Source organism: Miniopterus schreibersii (genome assembly GCF_964146895.1).
Source record: "Miniopterus schreibersii genome assembly, chromosome: 6".
NCBI classification, from domain to species: Eukaryota; Metazoa; Chordata; class Mammalia; order Chiroptera; family Miniopteridae; genus Miniopterus; species Miniopterus schreibersii.
Window position 1 is genome coordinate 23,746,840 of NC_138107.1, and position 16,687 is coordinate 23,763,526.

The following is a 16,687-nucleotide window of genomic DNA, read 5'->3' on the forward strand; positions in this document are numbered from 1 at the left end:
GAAATGTAAAGTCAACTTACTTGTTCCATTGAGCTATCTTCAGAAGTCATTTCTTTTGAGCCTGAAATACATCCCAAATGGTCTGGGAAATCATTGCATTGCTCTTCCATCTTCTCATCTCTTGACAAGGCTGATGTACATACAGTAGAGTTTTCTGGTCCAATTTCTGTTATATTTTGTAAATTAAGAGAACTGTGGTTTCCTTCTTTGCTTTTAAGATCATCAAGAATGGGTGGCTTTTCATCCACCATCTCAGGAGTGGTAGATGATTTCTGATTCAAGTTGTCCACCTGTTCTGCTTTGTCTGAGTAGCCATCGGCAAGCAGCTTATAGAAAATATTTTCAAGTTGCAGTGGAACTAGTTTGGATGTAATACCTCTCTTCTCTAGATCATACTCCATCTGAGTTAACTCTTTTATCAATTCAAATGCTCCTGTAATTTTTTGGCTATACTGGTTTTGCTTAAGTATATCAAGGAGAAGCTCAGGCTGAAGATTTGCAATACAGAATGGGTCATCTCTACCCTCTGCTCTTAGTTCTGGTGAGTTATTCATGGGGGAAATTCCAGTACAGTCACTGATCTCAGAGTCGTCACTGGGTACACTAGATGCATCGTTTACCAACTGTGATGTGCTAGCCCTTTTAATTAAGCTTTGAATTAAAATTTTAGTGTCTGTACAGGCTGAAGGTTCGCCAACCTCTTGAGAATTCATGTAACCTTCTTTCAACCTACTTTTTAAGATGTCCTTTACATCCTCAACAAATACCTGAGATAAATCAGGAATCTGAACCTCCTTTTCTTGGGATCCTGGAGACAAGGCTTGTTCTTTTCGTGGCTGTTGCTCAATTATTTCTTTCTTATTGTTCATTTCTAAGAATGAGCAGTCAGTGCTTACAGTGTTACTAGAGTTATCGTTTCTCATTCCAGGGCCTTCCACATTTCTAAGAGGTAAGGCTGAACGTGTGCTTTCATTTCTCTCTGGTGTGAACTGAGGAATTTCCGCTCCTCCTTCTGAGGCACCTTCTTTAGCACAAAGGTAATTCTGTTGAAACATCTCATTTAGATGTGAGTCTTCCTGACTAAGGGTGGCTTTTTCTTTTGCATTATCAACTCCTAATTCTAAGTGTTCTTTCATGGGAGGGGAAGCTATTAGAGTACAACCTGGGATATCCTCACTTGGCTTCAGTATATCTTTTGCTTTTACATTTTTTGCACAATGTTTTAAATAAGTAAACAGATCAAGCTCTTTCTCAGGTCCACCAGTGAATGATTCTTTCTCAATCCTTGTATTCCCTTCAGACAATGTGTCTGAAGTAATGTCACTAATCTCTTTGGAAACTGATGAGTCTAATATTCCTTCAAGATTCTCACATGGAACAGGACTTTCACTAACAATTGTTTGTAGATTCTTTGGTTCATCTTTAAGAGCTACAGTTGCTTTCCTAAGGCTTCCTTTATGATTATGTTCTTCACTGTTTGTGATCTGTGGAAATGGAACCTGACTACTAACTAAATCAAGACTCTCCCTTGCACTTTTACTAGGCAAAAGTTTGAGATGTTTATTGTCTTCTACTAGAGCTTCCATAAGCCCTTCTCCTTTACCTAAGCACATTTTATGAATTGATGTTTCATCTTCTATTAGTATATTGTTTTTGTCATCTCTCTTTTTAATTACATCTCTTCCATTTCCTTGATGATCTTTATCAGTTACAGCGTCTGCAGATGACAAACAGCTCTCCTCAGCAGGTTTTCCTATTAAATCAGGCTCAGAACAAATGATTTGATCAGAAGTTAAACTAATATTAGTATTATGTAAAATACCTACAGGGCCAAAGGTGTGTTCTGATTCAGCGTCTTTAATGATAGGCAGCAACATATCCTTAAGGACCATCTCAGGATTCAACAGATTTTCTTTGCTTCTTTCCACCACCTCAGTTGTATGTTCTGGAAAGTTGCCTCTTTCAGTAACTAAGCTACTTTTACTACTTGATTCTAGCTGTAAAACATTTATACTTTGCTGTTTTTCTAAAAAACTATAACTGTGCTTTTTACCCAGGAGAATCATTTCATCGTTACTTTGATTTACATGGCTGTGTTTCCTTTCATTCGTGGTGGCAGCACACAACTGGATGTCCATGCCTTCGGCCTCATCTTGGCACATGGACTTTTCCTTCGCATCTCCTACTCCTCTTTCTTCATCACCATCATCATCATCATCATCGTCATCGTCATCCTGATCATAACTGTCACAGATACAGTCCCCATAACTTTCTTCATATTGCATAGAATCGAAATGATCAGTATCAGATTTAAACTCTTGTGCAGTTACATATTCTTCGTCTTTTCTCCCCCTACAACAACCAGTGCCATCAAATTTTAATGAAGCACCGACGCTCTCTTTCCTTCCTTCAATTTCATAATCAGTCAGTAAGTCAGACTCCTCACCTTCTAGGTTATCTGCACGTTCCCCTTCTGATTTGGTTTCCAGCAATTGTTCATTGGCCTTGGATGAGCCAACTGAATTGAGATGTACTCTTTCATCAGAATCTAATTCAGCTTCCTCCATACCTTTGAGATCATCTGGGAAAGACTGTGCTTTCCCCCTCACTCTTAAACTATCCACCAGTCCTCCCTGAATCACCACAGAATCTTCAACCTCTTTTTGTACATCATAAAAAACACTGCTCAGCCAGGCAGCTCCATCATTTTCCTTCTGCAGGATGGCATAGTCCTCAGGTCGCAGACCATCACAATCATCACTTTCAAGGAGCAGAGAATCGTGGTCATCATCTTCAAACAAGGGAGTATCATAAAAATCATCATCGCTATCAGTGTCTGTTTCTGTGTCCCCCTGCCTGACATCCAGTGGTGAGGTTTCATAGTCCCCAGCACCGGCAGTTTCTTCAAGCAACGCTGTGCCGCAAACAGGAGGGGCACTGGCATGATCGGTGTCGCCCGTTGGTGTTGTGGCATGGGAGTACTCCTTCATTTTGGACTCATTTTGTGTGTCTTCGGGTTTCTGTTGAGTAATAGCATGTAGTTTTTCATCTCTCCCACAAGTATCTGAAATGTATTTGTCACTGTGATATTGTACCTGAGGATCACTATAACCAATATTTAAAGATTTCTGGTCATAGCCTTCTCCCTTTAAACTGATGTTAATAGCTGCAATTCCTAGAAAATGGTCTTGACATTTTTCTCCCGTTCTTGGACCCAATAACATGGTTTGGTCGTTGGATGGCACTGTAGGGGCTCCACATTTCTTTCTATCACTCTCTGCAGTGTATAAATCATTAAAACTTCCCTGATCATTCCTCGATTTATCATGACTTAACAAGGCACTAAGCCTGGGGGAATAGTCAAAGATAGCTGACTCCTCTTCTCTACTATCTCCCATCTCTGTTTCTTTCGAGTCCCAGATTCCCCTAGTTTTTGATTTCACAATAGGATTTGCTATCAAATCACTTTCAGGGTTTTGAATGCTTTGAGAATGACTACATTCACCTGCATGTTCATTTGTTTCAACTTGACTTTCATTTCCACAGTTTTTAGGGATATTTTCAGAGTCTGCAAGTCCAGGCTGTGTAAAATAGGATACAGAATTGGGAACATTCACACTGGATGAATCCTTAACTTTATGATCTGTTACTATTAAATTTACGAGGTTTTCTGACTGGTAAAATCCACAGAGACCACGATTTCCCATTTCATTAAACTCTTCTTCTAAGGCGTGCTTTCTGTTTTCAGGGATTTCTTGATGTTTAGGTTCTCTACAATGACATTTATTAAAACTACTTGGTGAAGTTATGCTTTCATCCATTTCTTTACTTGGGGTATTATTCGGAAATACACCAGGGATACTTAAGACATCAAGACATTCTCTTACGGGCATGTCCTCATCAAATTTTGCACTACACCCTTCTAGTAGCATACCAACAGCCTCATTCAAGTCTCCATCGTACAGCAAAAGCCTCTGGCCTGTGTTTGCATCCATATAGCTATTTATCATCAAGTAAGACAGGAATAATTTTTTAGTCTGTTCTGAGCTCTGAGTTGCCACTGGCTCTTCTCCATCAAAAGCATCTTCTTCTTGCCTGTAATCGTGGATTGTAGATGGTTGGAATTTACAAAAAGAAAGCCATCTTCTGGCATTCTTACAAGCTTCTAAATCTCCCAAATCTGGCATTTTATCAGGCAGTATTATACTTTTTAAAATCGATGTTGTGTTATTATCTATAATTCCTAGCTGCTGAGCAACATCTAAACCAATGACTTGAGAAGTTTCTGGAATATAAAGAGCAGCTATTTTCTGCCTGCCATTCAGGATTTTGTATGCCAGTTCATTTGTAATCAACTTTTGCTGCAGGGAAGAAGATGTGGGAAATATTTCACCAGAGTGAGGCCAGATGAGTCCAACGTAGCCTCGCTGAGCCTCGAGAACCAAAAGAGCGCTGCTCGAAGTTATCAAGTCACACTGGACTGCCTCATCTACAGTCAAACGTTTAGCAGGGTTTGAGTGGATGATCCCACCGGTTTGAACCTGATATGTTAGAATGCTGTTAGCAGTATCTCTGTCAATCACCCCTTCTGCCACAGCTTCTTCAACAGTCATTCTCTGACCAGAGTTGCAATGGATCAGACCTCCCGAAAGAAGCTGTGCGCCTAATAACCTAAACATGGTTTCTCGGTCTATGAGACCTTCATGAGCTGCCCTTAAAATGCTAATGTTTCTTCCACATTTTAATGTGATTCTGCCTCCCTCTTGTGGTCTCACAGGTAGAAGCCGCAACCCAGTGTTTTCCTGTAAAATACTTCTTTCTATAATATCCGTTAAAGACACCTTCTCAGAGGTACATGGATCGATAAGATCTTTGCACATATTTTGCCTTTCCAAGACTTTAGAAAATAATGCTGAGGAAACCACATTCTGTTGGAAAGCCTCCTGTAGGGTCAACTGTTCTCCTGTGACTGGAATAACCAGAGAGCCCGTGGAAAGCAGTATCTCAAGAACTCTGATGGCCATGGATTCTGATACCAAGCCTTGAGCCAGAGCATCCAGCACTGGAATTGTGGTGGAAGACACAGCAGAAATAATCTCCTTTGCTTGATTTAGTTCTTTGAGGTGGCACAGAACTTGTTCATCAATGAGTCCATGGCTTTTGGCACCTCTAAGGTCAAAGCATTTTCTTAATTCTGGTGAAATTAGACCAGAAACCATTAGCTGTGTCTCAAGCAACCTTATTCCTGTGTCATAGTCAATAAGGCCTCTTAAAACTGCCTGAAAGACTGGAAGGACTTCTCCAGTGGTCTGATCAATGGTGCCTGCAATCACTTTATCCAGCTGAAAGGAAAATAAAAAATTCTCAGGTCAGTCTGTGATTCAAGGGTGGGCAGAATTTCATTAAACTTAGTGTGCATTTTTTTAAATAAATAATACACTTCAACATAAAAATCCTCTACTTACCAAGGCGTGGCAATGCTGTGAATGTTAGGCAGCTCAAATGCACAAGTGATCTATGTCAGTGATCTATTCAACAGCACAGGATATGATAAAAGCTTTGAAAACAACATGCATCTGTGAATTGAAAACTTAATATTGTGTACCTTGACAAGGTTAGTGAAGACACAACAGAGTAAATGACGACAGTGAGGAAACAGAACACATACCTAGAAGGCAAACCATGCTTTCTGTAATTGGGTGAGATTAGTCTACTAACACGAAAGAGAGCATCAAACCCCATGCTATTGATGTTTACAGCATACAGACTTCTTCCCAGATAGTCAAAAATGATGAACCAGAAAAACTGTTACATAACCCCAAAATGTGACAAATAGTATGTACAGTACTCCAGGGAGTAAGGGAATTGAATACAGAGATAACTTTTTGAACACTGAATATTGTGTTAAGTATTGTGACTATGTATTGTGAAGTTTTAAAAGCTTAAGGGGAGGCCAAATTTTAAGTGATTTCTGTTATAGAGAATGCTAGGGTATCCTCATTATAATATATGGCCCAGTGTTACTCAAATCTCATGGATATCTCTGAAAATCAAACAAATCCCATAACACTCCAACATCACCTTTACAGATGATTCAGAGGCTATTTTATAACATCATATTCACTAGTAAAATACCTAATGTAGCAGTAGAAGAATGGCTTCTAAAGAGAAGAGTTAGAAAAATGAATGATTCTTTCCTTTCACCATGCAAGGCAGAGATTAAGATGTCATAGAAACTAACGACAGCAAGTGTAAGATTGCATTTAATAAACAACACTGAAATCTCCAAATACTTACATAAACTCCATGTTTTTCCCATGTACACAATTCAAGGTCATTTCTTTACCATTGACACACATTGCTACACTCATGCAATAAAACTAAGAATCTTGAAATAGCCTCATGTTTTAATATTACCTTCTCCTCTACCTTTACATCTCCTATGGTTTGTGAGTCTTGTAGTTGTTTCAGAGAATCACTAAAGAATAAATTATAACTTTCTTGAAGAGCTTTCATTTGTTTTTCTAATTCATTTCTTTCTTCATCTGTCATTCTAAAATAACCAGAAAGTATGAAATGAGGAGTGCAAATCTTGAAGTGATAAAGATGATGTACTAGGCTCAATGATTTTGTAAAATACTTTTCTAAATGAGTACACAATCATAAAACAAAATGTAATCTCATATACAGATTGCTTAGGTCTAAGAATGGCTATATATGGAAATTAAGGATGGCCCTGAACACATTTAGGAATCCTTCTCTTGCCTAAAAAAAGGGACTGAAGGAAAGGGTGTAAACTAATATATCAGCACCTCCCCAGCAGATATACGTTTCTAAAATAACAATAGCTGTTATCTGACAGAAGGAATTTAGCATTGTTAGTCCCAACACGAGAAAGGGACTATAAGGTACCATTACTCGAGATGAAACTTGTTGACACTAAAGAATGAATAGAGAAGAAATCAATCTGATTCTCTCAACATTGATGTTTCTCTCTCTCTCTCTCTCCCTTCCTCTCTCTAAAATCAATAAAGACATATTTTAAAAAAGAAATATATCCTTCTGTGATGGTCAGAAGAATATATTTACACACATTTTCCAAAAGGTAAGTCTCAGCCACTACTACTTATATTAAGACTTGGCTTGGAGTCTTCACAATTCACTAGCTATTTACTGATTCTTAACCTCTCTGAGCCTGTTTTATTATCAATAATATATGGGGATAATAAGTACCTTTCAGGCTTTTGGTAAAGAAAGACTAAAGTGACTAAAAAGGACAATTACTTAAATTGCTAAATGTATCATCTCATGTTGTTATATTACTAAGTAAATTTGTGATTGAGTTCCATTTCTAAACTCTCAACTAAAATTTACCATCTTCTATTTTGCCAAACGTTTTTAAGACCACTTTCCTACATCGAATAACAGGTTAATGAAAACCAACATACTTGTCTCCATGTTTAGCCAAAAATAGCTGCATTGTTTGAAGTGCCTCAGATAACTGTTCCTTTTTGGTTAATATTTCTTCACTCGAAATCTGCAAGGTAAGGAAAACATATTCAAACTCTGCCGTCATAAAAACCAACAGTAATTTTTTAAAACGAATCAAGTTTTCATCAAGACCCAAATGATATCTATTTTCTGGGGGACCCAAGCCAATAACCCATTACACATGATCAGATTAAGAGGGCCTGGATAAGAGGAGTACTTTATATTTAGAATGCATGATTAAGGAAAGCCTTATTATTTCATGAGGAAATAATAATACAGCATTATATGGTTCTCACATTTGTCCTGGCTCAACCATGAATGAAGAGTGCCTTAACATCTCAGGTGGCCAGAGGCTCAGCACTGGCCAAATGTCATCCTTGTACCCAAAAATATACACAAATGAAGAACGCTACTCCCAATGACTATCTTCCTTCCCCCAAGCTCCTGGACACAATCAATGCTCCTTTCGAAAAAATTACGGTGACAGTGTAATCTGTATGTCTACAGATCAAGATTAAGTAATTTTTATTGCTAAGATTTCACTTGCAAAAGTTGCCTGTGATGGTCAAAAGAATAAAATTGATCTGTTTGACAATAGCAAGCAACACTTTGTCCTGATTCCTCAATGTATCATTTCTGCATATCTAACATCAGAAATCAATTGTCATCCTTTTAAAAAAGCAGAATGAGAGTAAATGATGGGCCAATGTAAGCGTATCTTTCCCCTCAATGTATTCTATTTAGAATCAATTTAAAGTCTATTTTTCAAGGTTACAGGTAATAAGGTGACCATGTTGATATTTTGAAAGACATTTATTATTCACGTCAAATTGCCTTAAATTCCTTTATCAAGTGTTATTAGAGATTTGCAATTTAGGCCACAATCTGCATTAAAAAAGTATGTGTCTACTTTTATGTCCAATAGGTCTAAAACTGATCTAGTAATATTTTGGAGAGTTTAAAACTACAGAATGAGAAAATACTAAGAGTTTATAATTCACATTTCTCAAAAGAAACTTGTTCTCCCAAGATACTCTTGCTAAGTTCTTGTCCGTATTGTGATTATTTTCCTATTTGACAAGTGTTGGGGCTGGGGGGGGGGGGGTATTTTAAACTAAATATATGCATAACATTACTTTGAAGGTTTTGCATTTAAAACACCAAATGTAATTGCTTTCCAGCTTCTTATTTCTTCCACACTATATGAAATACAGTATGCAAGGCTATGAGCAAACATGGCTTTATTTCATTGAATAATCAAGTATATATCAAGGTCTGTAAACTTCAAGGGGGAGCCCCAGATAAAGTACACCTGCCTCATGCCATAGGGAAAATTAGGCAAGACAGTGAAGCTTCCCCCTATTTAATTATGTCTGCAATGTCAACTGATGACAAGTGAGTACTGATGCAGAGCTGGCAGAGGAAGCTAATGATAGCTAATAATTGCCCCTAAAATTTCCAAAGGTCAGGCAGGGGTAGTGTAGGAAAAGTTTTCAAGAAAAATGCTGCTTAACTTGGTGAAAATTTTTAAAAACGCAGCTGCAATTCCAGTGCTGTCAGCAGCAGCAACAACAATAGTAGAATTTACACCTTAACGACCAGCGCCGTTAGAGCTTCAAGGGGAGGCAGGGGCAGTCCAACAGACACCACGGAGCACTGACATCACAGGAGCTGGGGCTATCCCCCTAATGCCAAGTAGCTGGGGTACAGAAGGCAGCCCACAGAACTGAATAATTAATTACGTAAGGAAGGGAATCTAGAATTTCTAGTGATTGACTGGACAACATTTCTTCATAAACCAGAAAAGGTCCAGAAAGGCACAACTAAACTCAATCCTCAAAAATGTTAAATCCTAGTTGGTATTTTTGTAATTCTTGGAAGTTCTGTTTATATTTGTTAGGAATGAGACAGCACACATTTGCGATATGAAGTGCATGGATTTACCCTGGGCACAAAACAGGATGACTGCTCTTCGGCATTGCTCATCATAGTAATCAAGAAGCAGAGCTCGCCCGCCGGTTTGCTCAGTGGTTAGAGCGCCGGCCTTCGGACGGAAGGGTCCCGAGTTCTATTTCAGCCAAGGGCACGTACCTCAGTTGCAGGCTCAATCCCCAGCCCTGGTCGGTACGAAAACAGGAGGCAACCAATTGATGTGTCTCTCTCACATCCATGTTTATCTCTCTCTCTCTCTCCCTTCCACTCTCTCTGAAAAAGCAATGGAAAAAATATCCTCAGGCGAGGATTTAAAAAAAAAAAAAAAAAAAAAGCAGAGCTAACCATTCAGAAAAGCAGCACAATATATTAGTTTACTAATAATGAGACTAATATATATAGCTCAGGCTTTGGAATCAGAAACACCTTCTCATGCCTGCCACATACTGTGATTCATTGGGCAAGTTACTGAACCTCTCTGATCCTCACTATAACTGCCTATAAAAATGGGTGGGGGAAATTAAGGTAAACAATTGAACTTTTTTTTAGGTGGACTGTATCATCTCAGTAAATTCTATCCACTATGATTATTATTAACCAGGACCTCAATGAATACCTTTTGCTTAGAGAAGGGAGATTTTCCAGCCTTCTCTCCATCTCTCAATGTCTTGCTGATATTTGATACCCATTTCTGTAATTCTTTGGCTTTTTCAACATGCTCTTTCTTTTCTTCTTCCAGTGACTTCTGATAGGTGTAAGTAGTAAAAAAAGATATATTCCAGTAAGTGACTGAGCTTTGAAACTCACCTCTCCACAGAAAACAAGTGTAAAAATGTGTTTTTATCACACACAGGTTAATGAGATCTTTTATTCATTCACTTAACCATGCTTATCACGTCACATAGCAGAGGTACTTCCAAAATGTTTATGGTAGCAAAGGAAGCTGTCACAAACATTCTTTAATGATCAGCCTAATCTCCCAGCTGGCTATCAATATGGCAAATAAAAAAAACCTCAATTTTATTCATTTCGAAGCACTAGAAGATCTCTGAATTGCTGCCTTTGCATTAGCATTACAAACACAACTGTCTTGGCAGAAAAGTATGAGAAGACAATGGAAAGCTGAAAGAACAGAGAATGTGTACACATATTTGAAAAATACACAGAATGAAGAAAAATCTTTCCCCCTCTTCCAACACACAACCCATTCATCATAAAACTAGAAACAGGACATTGTGGTAAACATTTAATATGTAAAGAAGGTTACTACAACAGAAAAACTAAACACTTTTTCATTTTTCAAGGCAATCTGAAACACTGTAGCCTCAGGGATGCTGGGAAAGAACTGTACATCTCTCTCTTTGATTCCATAGTGCTTTTTTGGAGTGCTCTTTCAGTGAGTGTATGGGATCATTTAACAAAGAGGAACCCTAACATCAGGCTGGATCTCTTCAGTGATGGAGCGTTCTAAAGAAAGGATCCTCTGAACCTGTTGTTCATCAAGCTTATGTTGCACTCTAAGTAAAATACTTTTATTTTTAGTGTGGGCAAGATTGAAAAAAAATTAATCTTAAAGCCAAATGAAGCCAGTAAATCTTTAGTTATTTTCAATTTAAAAATTATCCTCCCTTCTGAACAGTCAGCTATTATTTCCAGCCCTCCAGAAGTAAATACTGCTTTGAGTATGTGACACGATTAACTTGTATCATTGTGCCCTTCAGATCCATGAGCCAGACAGCATCACTCCTGTGCGCAGTTACTTCGACATGTCCTACTGTGAAGAATAATACAGGCTAGAAATCCCTGTCATCAAGGGTTCGGATACTTCTAAGAGTTTAAGTCCTGTGTGGAAATCAAAATCAGCTTTTTCTAAGGCTTCTTTATAGGTCAACTTTCTTTTTGTTTGGGGACACATTATACTTCTGACATAAGACTTTTGATCTTTGAGGTTTGTTGCAAGGAAGACATCTATAATACCTACTTGGAGAGCCTCTTCTATTGACAAGCGGGAGTGACCCTGTGGCTCTATCAGCCCCCCAGTCAAGTACTGAAACTCCAAACATCTGATTCCCATTTCCTTACTGATGATATTTGCCTTCACAGCTCCCATCACTGACATCGATTTGTTCGTGACTGGATGGCCAATCCCTGTGATGACTAATTCGCACTGTCGCAGCTGCTGGGCAAACCCCTCGTCAACTAGGCCTCTATGCAAAGCTTCGGCCACCCGGTACCTTTTGCCAGTAAGGGGATCAATTATCCCCCCTGTACTGACTTGGGCTTCAAGGCATCTGAGGGCAGTAATCCGATCAATCAGATTTCTACGGGAGGCCTTTAGGACAGAGATCCTTTCTCCACTAGAAGTCAGCCAATACCCTGCAATAGGACTATGCAAATCCTTCTTGGGAACCAACCGGCTCAGCAAAGAATCGGCAAGTTCTGTAAGTGTGATGAGGCCTTCCTGATACTTTTTGACGAAGGCTTTGTCAAGTGTTCCCTGCTCTACAGCCTCATTAATATTGAACTGCAGTCCTGTTTTAGCATCAGCCAGCATATGAGAAGGATGCCCATAGGATTCAAAAAACGTGGCTTCCCTCCATTGGTATTGCTGCCCTGAGAGCTCAAGATAAGTACTTTTTTCAATTATGTTTCTCTGGAAAGCCTCATATGCAGTCAGTTCTGCTCCTGTCTTAGTATCTACTACAGAAATCCTATGAGTTTTTGCTACATTGAGATTGGAAATGTTCCTCTCCCCGAATGGAAACAGGAAGCACTGGCAATCTACATCGAATACACACATTCGCAGTAATTCTGAGTAATACAGAGCTTGCTTGTTATTGGGGTTAGGAAAAACTCTTGTGTTGCTTGATGGTTCATGTAAAAACTGGAGGATGGCATTATTTAACAAACCTTGCTGCAGAGCAATTTCTGGTGGAACACGGATGCCTCTCACAGGGTCAATGATGCCCCCACTGGCAATCTGGGCCTCTAAGATATGTTTACCTTTTTGTCTGTCAAGCACTCTATTTTCCATAGCTTGAAACACTGACAAAGTCTGAGAATTATATGAATATCCCAAGGCTGCCTTCTCTGCCTCAAGGAGCCTAATTCTGAACTCGGGGTCAATAACTTCTTTAAGGATTGCATCTTCAACAGAATACGTCTGACCTGAAATGGGATCGATTATAAAACCTGTTGCAGCCTGAGCTTCTAAAAATGCTAAAGCGATCATTTTGTCTATTATGATTTTCTTGGCTGCTGAGGCAAATGAAATCTTCTCTTTTGTAGATTCTAGATAAAGCCCTGCAATTGAGGTGGCTTTTGTCAAAAACTTGCTAAGAGTTTTCTGAACTTCTTCAACAGTCTTAAGACCAAGTCGCAGCTGCTCAATTGTTTTCATGTCCAGAAGCTTAGCCTCAACCAAATGCCTGGCAGTCACAGTGTGCCGGAGCCCTTGGAATGTAAATTCATCGTCCCTAACCAGAGACGAATGATCGCCATCAACGTTCTGGAAGTTCTCTGGTTCTACGCCTCTCTTAAGAAAATCTCCTCTCTTGAGTCCAAGCATCCATTCTTCAGCACTGGAAACGGGGTTCTTTTCTTGTTTTAATGTCGTGATTTCTGTATGCATATCATACTGCTTGTTCTTAGCTATCTGTAACAGGAATTTATAAGGCATTAAAAGTCACCTAAAGAACATTATGTCGCTTTACCCATTCTTAATCCAAATATAATTCCTAGAATAGCAAAGATAAGTAAAGAGAAGAAAAATGTCAAACTAAAGAGGGTTCAGGAACAAGTAATATACTTTGACCGTCTACAGCTTACTTTAGATGAAAATTAAGGTATTAAAATGGTATGAAGGTGAAAGAATTAAGCAAAATAATAATAAACCCTCATAGACAACCAGAGGGAAAGCGGGGTGGGAGGAGGTAAGAGAGGGTAAGTGGAGAATAAACGGTGAAGGAAGAAGACTTGACTTTGAGTGATGAACACACAGTACAATATACAGATGATATATTATAGAACTGTACATCTGAAACCTATAAAATTTTATTAACCAATGCCACCTCAATAAATTTAATAAAAGAGAGGGAAAAAAAGACAGATGAAATTAGTCTAGAGAACATCTTAGAAATTAAAATAAACTATTTAGTTTTTCTAGCCTTTTTTATGGGCATATTTTTCAGACTATAATCCCATAGATATAACAGTATAACCATTATATCTGGGCATTTAATCTCAAACATTTAAAAATTAAAGACTGATAATTTGTAGTAAAGAATCAAGTAAATCACTAGAAAACAGTACCATTGTTTTCTGTCAGAATATCGAAGAGCCAGTCACATTTAACATTATTTAAAAAAAAATCTGGTCTGGCAGAGAAAGGAAACAAGAGAGGAAACTTAATATAGGTAGCTGATAAAGTCTCAGAATCCAGATTATACCTCTAAGGGTGCCAAAAGCTTCACCAGGTCCACTTCACACTTGTCATCTTGACATCTCATAGTTGGTCTGGAATTGTACAGAGTGTGATCTCTTATCTTCTCTATTTCTGATAGTCTCGAAATAGGGTTTTTCTCATCAAAAGTTATCTGCAATTCAGTGCTTGTTTGAGAAAAATACTCAGAGTAACACTGCTGGCTTTTCTCTTTCTCTGGTGGAGCCCTGGATGGCCAGCACTGGGAGTCCTTTTGTTCAACAACCCGATGTTGCCATTTGTCTTCCAACTTCTGTGGTTCTTGAGCCCATCTCAAGAGAGGAGATCTGGCTGTTGGGTGAGGCTGTCCTGTGTTCCTAGAGGACAGGTCCCTGGAGTATTGACACTCCTTCATGGCCGCCTCAAAATCTGGTTTGAAGGTATAGTCTTTGGCCGGGCTCTTTTTCTGGATTTCACACTGGAGCAAAACTAATTGGTGCTCGTGTTCCTTCACCTGTTGATCCATTTTTTGCTTCAGGTTTTCAACCTCCCGCTTCTGGGCTACCAGCTCCTCTTCAAGTTTCCGGCATTTCTGGTAATGATTTGCTTCTACATTCTGCCCTTGTTGGATGTGCTCGCGATATTGCTGAAGCTGTCTTTCAAGTTCTCGAATAGTTGTTTCACAGAGCCTAGCATTCTCTTGGGCTCTGCAGTTTTCTTGCTGAAGAGACACAAAGTCGAGCTTGATGCCTGAAATGTCATTTTCAGTGATGACTTTGGAGCCCATTAATTTTTCCATCTTTTTCCGAAACTCCTCCGCCGAACGTTTGAATTTATCAGACTCTTCCTGAAACAAGACCATCTTTCTGTGGATCATCTGCTCCTCTATGGTCTTTAAGTGCAGCTCGTCTTGTACCCTTTTCAACCTGTTATTTAACTCCTGGACCTGAGCTTGCTGGAGCTGCACCTTCTGCTCCCCCAGTCGCTTTTCCTCTTTGGAAGCATTCAGCTCGGCGTTCAGATTTCTGACCTCTTTCTCAGTGTTCTGGATGATAACATTCTGCTGGTCACACTTTTGCTTAAATTCACTTACTAAATTCTGACTTCTGGCCAGGTCTTCTTCTAGGCATTTGATTCTTTTATGGAAATCCTGCTCTGTTTTCGTCTGCTTATGCAAGTGTTCGTTGGTGTTGCGCAGCTGATCTTTAAAAGCATCTGCCTGAATTTTCAGGGCTTCGCACCTCTGCTGGATAGCTTGTTTCTCTAAAACCACGCTGGTCGATTCCGCCTGAATTCTCTGCATCGCCAGCTTGGTTTCATTATTCTGCCTAATGAGCTCATCTACCTTTTGTTTTTGCATTTCTGCACACTTATTACTTTTCTCCAATTCTTCCTTAAGCTTTTGGATTTTACCGTCGTTTTCTTTCTCAGCCTTAATATTCTGAAGCAACTGCGCGTGGCTTTTCTCAAATTGCTCCTTCAGATGGTCTGACTTCCTCTGGCAGAGCCGCATTCTTTCACTGGAGACATCCTTCTCATCCGCAAAGGAACCCACCTGCGATTTCAAATGCTGGATACTCCTCTCGGTCACGGCGTGCGTCCTGGTGATGCTGTCCACATCGCGCTGCAGTTTCCCCTTCTCCTGCTGCAGCGACTCTAACTGCACCTCGTAGCTGCGCTTCACTTTCTTCAGGTCGTTCGCCTCCTGCATGACTTCTTCGGCTTGATCCGAGGTCTGGTTCAAGCGCCGCCCCAGTTCCCGCAGCTGCTGAGAATACCCCTCCTCGGCCTGGTCCTTCCGCTCCAGCTCCAGCTTAAGGCCCCGGAGGGCAGTATTGGTCTCGTCCAGCTTTTCTTTCAGCATGCGCGCCTTCTCCTCCGACGAAGTCTTTTCCAGCTGGAGGGCGTTCAGCTCGAACTTCAGCTCCCGCACGTCTTTCTCCGCCTTCCTGTTGGCCGCCATGAGCTCGCGCACCCGCTCCTCCAGCTCCTCGGGCGCGCGCCTGTGCGGAAGGCCTCCTTCCACCTGCTTTATCCGCGTCAGGAGCGCCTCCTCGTAGTCTCTCTTTCTCCTTAGCTCTTCCAGGAGCTGGTTTTTCTGCTGCTCCAAGCCGCTGAGGCCCGAGCCCTCGCTCTCCAGGCAGCCGCGGGGGCGCCCCTCCCCGGCCCCGCCCCGCGCCCCGGCCTCCCGCGCCAGCCGCCGCACGCGCTCCAGCTCCCGCTCCGCCGCCTCCTTCTCGCGCGCCAGGGCCTCGAGCTGGCGGCGGCACCGCTGGGCCTCGCTCTCGGCCCTGAGCTTCTGCAGCGCGATGTCCTCCGCGGTGCGCTGCTGCTTGCGCAGCTCGTGCTCCGCGGCCTCCCGGACCCTGGGGAGCTCCTCCTCCGCCCGGGACTTCTGCGTCCTCAGCTCGGCCACCATTCTCTCCAGCTCGCCGATCTTCCCCGTGAGCTTGCAGTTCTCGACCGTGGTGGCCTTCTGGCGCTCAAGCAGGTCCGAGTACGCGCCGTGTTCGCAAGTCTCCCTGCACCTCTTCATCTACGAGAGACGTTTAACAGTGTCAAACCCGGTCTGCTCCGATGCAGCTACAAAAAACCCTGATGCCAGGCTCATGAAAGGCTGACCGAAGCTAAAGGAAACCCTAATGCAGAAGCACTCTCACCACCGCCACCATCACCACCGCCACCACCTTCAGGGAGGAAGCTTCCGACAGCCGGCAGAAGACAAAACCCCTTCGTCACAGGTTTTCTAAAGCACGGAACACTTTTTGGTTTTGTTCGGTTTTTGGTCTCTCAGAAATAATCTGGTTGTAGAAATTAGCTGGCCCAGGATTTCACAGCCAGCAG

General features: G+C 40.9%; 1 protein-coding gene across 11 annotated transcripts in view; it reads right to left on the reverse strand.

The window, feature by feature from the left end:
* The window catches only part of DST (dystonin), a gene marked incomplete at its 5' end in the record, with an annotated part of 396,243 nt that overhangs the window by 124,978 nt on the left and 254,578 nt on the right, over window positions 1–16,687 (reverse strand). For 5 of the 11 annotated variants that reach the window (XM_081141254.1, XM_081141253.1, XM_081141250.1 and 2 more), the window contains 4 exons: window positions 21–5,342; window positions 6,418–6,553; window positions 7,449–7,537; window positions 10,040–10,168. In XM_081141254.1, the coding sequence (XP_080997380.1) occupies window positions 21–5,342; window positions 6,418–6,553; window positions 7,449–7,537; window positions 10,040–10,168 (5,676 nt within the window). Of the gene's footprint in view, window positions 1–20; window positions 5,343–6,417; window positions 6,554–7,448; window positions 7,538–10,039; window positions 10,169–10,265; window positions 13,079–13,871; window positions 16,380–16,687 lie in introns of those variants that run through there. The other 6 variants (XM_081141256.1, XM_081141259.1, XM_081141258.1 and 3 more) reach the window with 2 other exon arrangements.